At 42.2% G+C, this 10,707-nt stretch overlaps 1 protein-coding gene across 1 annotated transcript; it reads left to right on the forward strand.

Moving 5' to 3' along the window:
• LOC8073524 lies at positions 449–3,593 on the forward strand. Its single transcript, XM_021465668.1, has 3 exons — positions 449–527; positions 596–3,382; positions 3,520–3,593. Exons 1-3 carry the CDS (start codon positions 449–451, stop codon positions 3,525–3,527), a joined length of 2,874 nt encoding a protein of 957 aa, XP_021321343.1. The 3' UTR covers positions 3,528–3,593.

The raw sequence follows: 10,707 nt of genomic DNA on the forward strand, positions 1-10,707 counted from the left end.
AACACAATACCTCCCAAAAAAAACTCTAAAACCCAAAATCCCAACCGCCTCTCTGCCCCTCCTCCCAACTCCACCTGGTGTCCTCGTCGTCGGCGGGCTCCTCCATTGTCCGCCTCCTCCACATCGTCAACGCCGCCGTTGGTCGACGGCCCAGAGGTGAGCGAGCCCGCCCGTGTGCTTCATTCCTCCCTCCGTGTGGCGTCTCGCCTCCGGCTTCGTTTTCCTTTCCCTTTTCTGCGGTGCTTGCTGCCCTGTGAATGGCGATTGATGATCTCGTGCGCTTTCGTTTCATGCTTGTGCCAGGTCATGCCCGAAGCGCCGCGGCCTCCGGGGACCGGGGGCAACGTCCACCGCGCGTGGGCCCCACAGCGCGGCGACCGCCGCGTCCGCGTCTTTCCGCCTCGCCCGCCGCCTTCGCCTCGGCGTCCTCTTCGTGCCGCCGCCGATAATGGTCGTCGAGGCGAGGGAGGCAGCAGCGGCGGCGGCGCGGGAGCGCGTTGGAACACGGGAGAGGAGGCGGGCGGGCGGTACGCGAGGCGCGGCGGCGTGGCGGACCGCGTGGTGGCGGGCGGTGCCAGCGCGGACCCTGCGGGAGCGGGACGGAATGCTGCGACCGTCGCCGCGGGTGGTGAGGCGTCACCGCCACGGGCGCGGGAGGAGAGTGGCGGTGGCGGGCGAGGTGGTGGTGTGGGGAGCAAGCGCCCGTCTGCTCCGCTCGCGCAGCTCCCACCGTCCAAGCGGAGCGCGGTCTCCGCGAGTCGGCAGTTCCTCCCACCCGCCTCCAGGTGGACCGCGCCTGCTCCTGCTCCGCTCGCTGGTGCAGACGCCGACGCAGGTTCCCGGACACGGTACGAAGGGGACCGCGAGAACAGAGGTTCTGATGCATTGAAGAAGCCGCCAGTTGCTCGTCCGCTCGTGGCCCGCAAGGATGGTGTTGGTGTGCTGTCGAGAGCGGTGCCCCCCAATGCTGCTGGTACGAGGGTTCTGAAGAAGCCATATGCCAGGGATGGTGCTGCTCCAGGTCGTCATGGTCCAAGGGCTGGGATGGTGAAATCGTCTGCTGCACAGGACAAGGGAAGGGGAGCAGGGAATGAAGAACTGTGGGGAAAGAAGGTGCCGGTGACAGCCACACGATTGCCACCAAAGCCAGATGTCATATCGGACACACGCACCTCGCAACCTAGCCGTGGAAAGGATGGCCGATTCAGTAGCAAGGTGCATCGACCATTGGAATCTGGGCGTGTTCATGGAGGTTTGGCTGTGGCAAAGGAGATGTTGGCCATAGATGATGATAGTTCTTTGGCTGATGGACGTGCTGTGCAAATTGCGGTTGCTGCGCGCACTGGTACTAGTGTTGGAGCTGTACAAAAAGATGGCAAATTAGAGAAGGGAGAGGCTCCCTCCAAGGCGTCTTGGGGATCTCAGGTTTCTTCCGATGCTGTTCATCTTGATCCTGCAGCTTATAGGGATGTTTCTGCAAGGGATTCCTCTGGTTTAAGTCGGAACTTTGGGAGGAAGACGCCATCATGGGCAGTAGCAAAAGATGTCAATGTGACGAACAAATATGGTGAGAGTTCCTCCACATACAACACTGTTGCTGCATCTTTTGCTAAGGATCCTTCCAAAAAAACCCTGATGTGTAAGATAGTATTTGAAAGTGGTAGGATGAACAGGAGGACATCTTCTGATGTTGCAGGAGTGTCTGCTGAAGGCAATGTGTTGAGAAGTAAGGACATGTTTACAAATCAAAATGCAGTCAAGCCAGCCAAAGTGGTTCAGAAATCTGTATGTGGAAGGCGCGTAACTACAAATGGGATTCAGGACTCTATTGAGCTCACTAAGGATCGAGTTATGCAAGCTCCCATGTCTCCAGACATGTGCCCCACAATACACAAAAAGAAGGCCGCCACAAATAGGGATTTTTTTGGTCACAAGAAAATGGTGAAGCCAAAAGCTGTAGATCATCAGCAGAGGAAGATTGCCTCGACATCTGTATCGGGTAGTAAGGGCAAACTGGATGATGAGGTGGCTTCCAACTTGAAATTTCATGACATATTTAGGGACATAGTTGTTCATGAAAGAAAGCTTGAACTTTATCTCAACAGCTCATCAGGTCTTCCTTTTGTGAGGTGTCAAAGGCAATATAGACACAGGAATGCAGATGCTAGGAGCAGATTTAAAAAGTTGTGCAGGATATTTGAGTTTGTATGCCGGACTCTAGTACAAATTACGGAGCAGCGTTCATTGAAGATGAGAATTGACTTTCTAGCTGCTGAAGTAATGAAGGCATTACCAGATTTTACCAAACATGGTCCTATTGTGGGACAAGTTCCTGGAGTTGAAGTTGGTGATGAGTTTCTATACAGATCTCAGCTTGCAATTGCTGGTCTACATCATCATTACCGGAAAGGCATTGACACCACCACATATAGAAATGGCATGCTTATTGCAATAAGCATTGTTGCTTCTGGAGGTTATCCTGATGAATTGGGTTGCTCAGGTGAACTGCTATACACTGGTTCTGGTGGGAAGCCTGCTGGTAAGAAGAAAGATGAGGATCAAAAGCTTAAGTGTGGAAACCTTGCACTAAAGAATTGCATCAAAACAGAGACTCCCGTAAGAGTGATTCATGGATTTAAGTGTCGGAATACCGAGAGAGGCAGTCATTTGGGGGCCAAACTAGTCTCAAGATACACTTATGATGGATTGTATTTAGTGGTGGATTTCTGGATGGATGGTCAACCAGGTTCAAGGGTGTTTAAGTACAAGTTAAAAAAGATTCCTGGGCAACCAGAGCTTCCTATGCACGTAGCTAAAAGATTGAAGAGCTACAAAAGCCGTCCAGGCCTGTTCATGAATGATATATCTCAAGGGAAGGAAGCAACTCCCATCTGTGTCATTAATACGGTAGATGATGTGCGACCTGCACCTTTCCAATACACCACTAGAATTAGATATCCATTTAGGCTTGCAGAAAAACATCAGGGTTGTGACTGCACCAATGGTTGCTCAGACTCTGTGAGCTGTGCCTGTGCTGTGAAGAATGGAGGGGAAATCCCATTTGACTTAAATGGAAAAATTCTCAATGAGAAGTCCGTGATATTTGAGTGTGGTCCATCTTGTAAATGTCCTCCTTCATGCCACAACAGGGTCAGTCAGCATGATATGAAAATACCACTGGAAGTATTCAGGACAACCAAGACTGGTTGGGGCGTAAGATCTCTAAGGTCCATTCCTTCTGGCAGCTTCATATGTGAGTATATTGGTGAGCTGCTGCATCAAAAGGAGGCTTACAAGAGAAGGAACAACAGTTACTTGTTTGATACAGGCCTTAACTATGATGATGAGAATATTAGCAGTGGGTTGCCATCAAATGTTTCAGGTTTGAACTCTTCTAGCTCTTGCTCCCAGACCAAGGAAGATGTGCACTTCACTATAGATGCATCTGAGTATGGAAATATTGGAAGGTTCATCAACCACAGCTGTTCACCTAATCTTCAAGCACAAAATGTTCTTCAGGACCATGATGACAAAAGGATGCCGCATATTATGTTCTTTGCTGCAGAGACGATTCCACCACTACAGGAGCTGACTTGTGACTATAATAACTCTGAAATAGATCGTGTCCGAGGTGTCAATAGAAGAATGAAATCCAAAGTTTGTCATTGTGGTTCTTCACAGTGTCATCGGAGGTTCTACTAAGGCATGGCCACTTGATAGTCGTATAGTAGTTTCTTGAAAAAAAATATCCTACGGAATGCTGTCACTTGTATTTTCATTTACCAGTTGATGACACTCAGATAATATGAGATGTTACTGCTAGTAAAGTTTCGATCCTAGTTGATGTCATGTAGATAATAACACGAGCTACTGCTGCTATTAAAGAGTATTAGTTGTACTCAACCTATTGTCTTCCTACTTCAAAATGCAGTGCATTTTCAATTTTCATCTTGTTATATGTAAATCTGGCCCCTGGATCATTGTTTTTGTGGTTGAATATACATGTCGAATGAAGTTGACATGATATGTGAATATTGCCATGTATTACTGTGGTGGAGATGGGCATCTGTCTGTCCTGATCATTGACCAAAGTTTTGTTCTTATGAGTAGTGATCTTTTTTGTATCATTTATGCTAAAAACGAACCATATTACAATCAGGCGTGCAAGATTTGTGCCATACATCTATCTAGAAGAGGGAGGTCCTTCTTTGGAGCCTGGATCTTCTTTGTAATTAGTGCAAGTGTTCAGACAATCTGCTAGATGTGCAATTGTTTCTGTCGGCGACTACTTTGCTGAGCCAAGGTAGCATTTGTCTCCTAGGAGATTGACTTCAAATACCTGTCCCTGCTATGGATAATTCCTACTTAAGCTACACATGTGTTGTTTAATTTGCAATTGACTGAATCGATTGCTCTGAATATTTCCAAGTGAAACAGAGTAACATCTGAGTTGAAATAATGACCAAATAGATCTTCGACTATATATTGTTCATCGTATATATGTTTACCATTTGAACATGACCTTTATTTAGCGCTCGTGTGCTGTTTTTGGTTTCCACTGCATGGTTTCTATTTGACTCCTCCAACAAATTGAACTTTCCTTTAGCTCCAGATTGTACTCCCTCAAGGACAATAATCACAACTTCTGAATGTTGAGCATTGGTATGTTGGCTGTAAGTGTTGTCTGGAGCACATGCATCTTAAATGTCAGTAGCATACTGTCACACATCCTTCATCATAAGATCAAGGGTTCCCAGAAGTTGTTTTGAGCTGCTCAGAGCAATGGCAAATTAAAGAAGGCACAGTGCTACCACAATTAGGCCTTGTTTAGTTACACCGAAATTCAAAACCTTTTCAAGATTCTCCGTCACGTCGAATTTTGCGACACATGAATGAAGCATTAAATATAGATTAGAAAATAACTAATTGTACAGTTTGCCTGTAATTTGCGAAACGAATATTCTGAGCCTAGTTAGTCCATGGTTAATTAATATTGCCAAATACAAACGAAATGCTACAGTACCTGAAACTTTTTACCCACATAAAACAAGGCCTTAAAATGAAGTCATTCCACTTTGGTTCCAGAAGAATTGAAGTTTTCCTAAAAAGTACATGCATGGAGTATTAAATATATAGACGAAAACAAAAACTAATTACACAGTTTGCCTGTAAATCGTGAGATGAATCTTTTGAGCCTAGTTAGTCTATAATTGGATAATAATTGCTAAATAAAAATGAAAATGCTACAGTGTCAGAAATGCTACAAGTTTGGAAACTAAACAAGGCCTGAGTCTCAATATTAGTTCAGAGCCTGCCAGAGGTTGCTACTACTAGAATTTTATTTTAGGCCTTGTTTAGTTCTGAAAAAATTTCGGATTTCGCTACTGTAGCATTTTCGTTTTTATTTGACAAATATTATCCAATCATAAACTAACTAGGATCAAAAGATTCGTCTCGCGATTTACAGACAAACTGTGTAATTAGTTTTTGTTTTCGTATATATTTAATGCTTCATGCATGTGCCGCAAGATTCGATGTGACGAGAAATCTTGAAAACTTTTTGGATTTCGGGGTGAACTAAACAAGGCCTTAGACTTCATCAATCTAAAAAGGAAAAGTTTAATTAAGGCCGTGTTTACTTCCTCAACCAAAACATTTCGTTACACTGTAGCTTTTTTCGTTTGTTTGTGGTAATTATTGTCCAACCATGGACTAACTAGGCTCAAAAGATTCGTCTTGTCAATTTCGACCAAACTGTGTAATTAGTCTTTATTTTCATCTATATTGAATACTCCATACATACGTCTAAAGATTCGATGTGACGGGAAATCTTGAAAATTTTTGGGTTTTTGGGAGGAAGTAAACAAGGCCTAAGGTGCCCAAGAATTAATGGAAACTCCCCATGTTACTACTACTAGCTCCATGCCAATCTTTTGAACCACCTTTAAGTCTGACGATCATGACACAAACAGTAGGGTTAATATCCGGAGATCAGGACTCCTGAATGGTTTGCTGATTACTGAAGGGCTTGTGGAGGTATCTAATTTCTGCTAGACACTCGTTTGCAGCAGCCTTCTTTGATAATCATGAATTACTGAAGGGATTGTACAGCAGCAAACTGTGGTTTTATTTCTGTAGTTACTCGTACTTCACAATAGTAGTATTAATATTTGTAATAAAGTAGTATTAAAATCTATGCTTTAGTTTATCATAAGGCTGATAAAGTAGAACAGGACCACAGAAATGCTAACCAAGCCTCTTTCTTTCATCGGAGAAGAAGCGGAGATCATCATGAATTGAACACTGGATAGTTTTTAATCTGCTCCATTCAGGCCTTGTACTACACAATGAATTGAACCACATCATTTTTAAGGCCTAAAATTTTACGACGACAAACAGAGAAACTAAAATAAAAGTACGATCGCTGATAAAAAGCAATGAACCTAGGCTTGTTTAGATCAATTTTTTTTTGGATTTTGACCCTATAGCATTTTTATTTTTATTTGACAAACATTGTCTAACCATAGAGTAACTATGCTTAAAAGATTCGTCTCGCGATTTACAGTTAAATTGTGCAATTAGTTTTTGTTTTCATCTATATTTAATGCTCCATGCATGTGTCATAAGATTTGATATAACGGTGATCTTGAAAAAATTTTGGTTTTAGGGTGAACCAAAAAAGGCCCTAGGCTTTAGTTTGTATCATGATGCATGGATCATCCAGGAACTAACCATCAACGCTGCATGCGCGCTTTCAGGGCTTGTTTAGGGCCTGTTTAGATTGGGAACGAAAATTTTTTAGGTGTCACATCAGATGTGTCGGAAGGATGTCGGGAGGGGTTTTTAGAAACTAATAAAAAAACAAATTACATAGCTCGTCAGAAAACTGCAAGACAAATTTATTAAGCATAATTAATCTATCATTAGCATATGTAGGTTACTGTAGCACTTAAGGCTAATCATGGAGTAACTAGGCTTAAAAGATTCGTCTCGCGATTCTCAACTAAACTGTGTAATTAGTTTATTTTTTTATCTACATTTAATGTTTCATGCATGTGTCCAAAGATTCGATGGGATGGGTGAAAAATTTTTGGGTGGGGAACTAAACAGGGCCTTAGATGCAAAAAGTTTTTGGATTTTGACACTGTAGCACTTTTGTTTTTATTTGACAAACATTGTTCAATTATGGAGTAACTAGGCATAAAAGATTCGTCTCGCGATTTACAGACAAACTGTGTAATTAGTTTTTATTTTTATTTTTATTTAATACTTTATGCATGTACCACAAGATTCGATGTGATGAGGAATCTTGTAAAGTTTTGAGTTTTGGGGTGCATCTAAACAAGGCCTCGGTCCGACAAGCGCATTCAGTCACCGTAATTCCTCTTGCAGCGGCACACACTTGCAGCTAGATGCGGCCTCTTGTGCTGCAAAAAGTAAACCCGGGTCAACTCTTGATTAATTCCCAAAAGTTTTTTGGATTTGACTATTACTATATTTTTTTATTTGGTAATTAGTATTCCATTATAGGCCTTGTTTAGTTTCAAAATATTTTGCAAAATCGACACTGTAGCTATTTCGTTTGTATTTGACAAATATTGTCCAATCATGGACTAACTAGGCTCAAAAGATTCATATCGTCAATTTCGACCAAACTGTGCAATTAGTTTTTATTTTTGTCTATATTTAATACTTCATGCATGTGTCTAAAGATTCGATGTGACGGGGAATCTGAAAAATTTTGCAAAATTTTTTAGGAACTAAACAAGGCCATAGACTAATTAGATTTAAAAGTTTTGTCAGTTCGTAAACTGTATAATTAATTTTTATTTTTATTTATATTTAATGCTCTATACATATATCTAAAGATTTGATGTAATAGGTGAATTTTTTTTAGACAACGTATGCGTGCAACTGGAGGAACTCATTTTTTGGCCTGTAGATGCTGAGCGGCTTCTAATCTGGCCGTTGAACCGTCCTCAGGATATATGCACTCATCTGACATCAGTACTCTACATTATTGTTTTTTTATTTGCTATACGTATGCTGTTCTGAACATAAACTGTACCACTTTAATGTGCATTTCCGAAAATGTTGTACGAGAGCATCAAATACTATCAAAGCTTAAAGAAAAATATTGATTAATATTTTGTCTCAGGAGCTGGACAAGAGAAGTTGATTGCATACTTACTTAGCAAAAGGAAATCAATAAAAAAAGGTGTTGCAAATCATTGGAAATAGTAATTTTGAAAATATATAATAGGTGAAATAAATGAATGAACGTAGAAAAAAAAGGAAATGTAAATAAATAAAGATTAATAAAAGTGGATGAACGTAGAATAAAACAAGTAAGTCGAATGGAAAAAATTAAAAATAGAATAAAAGATAGTTTGGAAAATATAATAAAGATGTGACGCTAGATATAAATATTAGCTACAACAGTTGAAAAGAAAGAGAAGCGATGGGATGCTATGAGCAGTGTGCAGGATGGGATGCTGCCCACATGTGGGTAAGCCCTACACATAGCAGTGTTATTGAAAAAAGAGAATACAGGATGAATACGATTGAAAAATAAAGATCACCACAAGTTTATCCGAAATCCAAAAAGTTTTCAAGATTCCTCGTCACATCGAATCTTGCGGCACATGCATGAAGCATTAAATATAGACAAAAACAAAAACTAATTACATAGTTTGTCTGTAAATCGTGAGACGAATCTTTTGATCCTAGTTAGTTTATAATTAGATAATATTTGTCAAATAAAAATGAAAATACTAGAGTAGCAAAATCCAAAATTTTTTCGGAACTAAACAAAGCCCCGAAGAGAATACGATGGAGAGAAGGTAGTCACGGATCTCGAGAAACAGTGATGATAGTGGGTGCTAGAGCTTACCCTATGCATACGACAAGACATTTTCGCAACCGGAGAGAGGCCAGAGCTGGGGCATCATATTCGTTGGATTGGATCCCCCACTGGCCACTGAGCTCTCATCTCCGCGTCCTCATGTATCCATGGCTGTTTATTTTTATGCGGACTTTGTTAGGACACTCTCAATGCAAAATTCTATCATAGAGTTCAAGACAATTAATTACATATTATTTATGATATTTTGCTAATGTGGCACTATATTTATTGAAGAAAGAGGTAGAAAAAATAAGACTCCAAGTCTTATTTAGACTCCAAATCCACATTTTTCGAGGTAATAAATAACTTTAGACTCCATGATAGAGTCTGTATTGTGAGTGCCCTTAGGGCAGTCCCAATGGAGAATTAATTGTAGTTTCTATCTCTATTTAATGACTTGCCACCTAAGCAAAATGCTGATATGGCAATCTAATTAATGAGGAAAGAGAGTAAAAAATGATGAAACCGTTTCTTCCAGAGCAAACGAAGTCTTCTCTTGCACGGAGACGCAAGGAAACGGCACCAGCAGTTTCTATCGCCCATGATGGCCCGCAGTCCCGTGTGCTCGCCTGCGCTGCCGCTACGTGAGCTCGCCGGCCGCCGCATGAGCTGACTCGCCCCATCGCTGCGCACGCTCGTTCTGCAGCTCCGCTGGCCGCGCGCTCGCCGAACGTCGTGTTCGCTCGTTCACGCCGCCACTACGCGTGCTCGCCAGCCACTACGCCGCACTCACCCATGAGAACCCTGCTCGGTGCTTTTGCGCTGGCCCGTGCGCCGCCGCAGGAGCCTGTTCGCTTGTGGCATGCCTCTGCATTGGCTGTGCCATCCTCACAGGCTACAGCTAGGCTCCAAGATGAGAACAAGGACGAGCTAATGTCTGGTGATGAGGCCAGACTCGCCGATGACGAGGGAGGCCTTGCGAAGGCCGGATTGACCAACCCCTTGCTAGCCTTGGTGGGGTACGACGGCCTCCCCTCCACTAGACCTCTCTCCTCTAGCCTGCCGGACATAGTATACAGCTACTTGCCTTGTATATATCTGTCAGATCGCTTTCGTTGTTCGAAATCGTCTTTGGCTCGCCCGCTGTGTAGAGTACTCCCTCCGTCCCAAAAAGAGTGTCGTTTTAGAATTTCAGACATCTTATTTGACCATTCGTCTTATTCAAAATTTTTACATAAATATTATATATTTTGTTAAGACTTATTTTATCATTAGAGATACTTTGCTCATGATTAATTTATTTTGTAATTTACATACAATTTTTGAATAAAACGAACGGTCAAACACGATATCTCAAAGTCAAAAACGTCACTCTTTTTGGAACGGAGGGAGTAGTATGCAGTAATATCACCATTGCTATTTGTAGCAATGTTTTGCTGCTGTGTGCGCGCTCTATATTTCCACAACCACTTTAATGCCCGAGTGCACCCTCACGTACTAGTGCCAGCTGTGTCGCGCACATGTTGTGTTTGGTTGCATTGCTGCATTGCTGCTTGTCCTCGATATAGTCCAAAGTGACTACATGTCGTTCCTGAGAGAAAGAGAGAGGAGGGAGGAGGGGGCTGGTGCTTGCATGCTAAAGCTCTATTGTGTGACGTATCAAACTTTATATGCTCCGCTACACATGTGCTCGATGTGTACACGGCTATATATAAGGCCAGTCTCAGTGATCTACAAATTCATAGAAGTTTTATAAGCATTAAATAATAAGCTTATAATATTATACATGGTATAGATGAAGAAAGATGATAAAAAGTTTTATAGGATCAAAATATATTTCTTTTTTTTATGAAAACGCGAGA

This window comes from Sorghum bicolor, chromosome 7, assembly GCF_000003195.3.
Source record: "Sorghum bicolor cultivar BTx623 chromosome 7, Sorghum_bicolor_NCBIv3, whole genome shotgun sequence".
Lineage (NCBI taxonomy): Eukaryota > Viridiplantae > Streptophyta > Magnoliopsida > Poales > Poaceae > Sorghum > Sorghum bicolor.

Excerpts from the sequence above, each read along its gene's own strand:
- LOC8073524 (XM_021465668.1), top strand. The coding sequence starts at position 449 with ATGGTCGTCGAGGCGAGGGAGGCAGCAGCGGCGGCGGCGCGGGAGCGC. Across the intron at positions 528-595 it reads GGAGAGGAGGCGGGCGGGCG|CGGGACGGAATGCTGCGACC; the intron begins GTACGCGAGGCG and ends ACCCTGCGGGAG.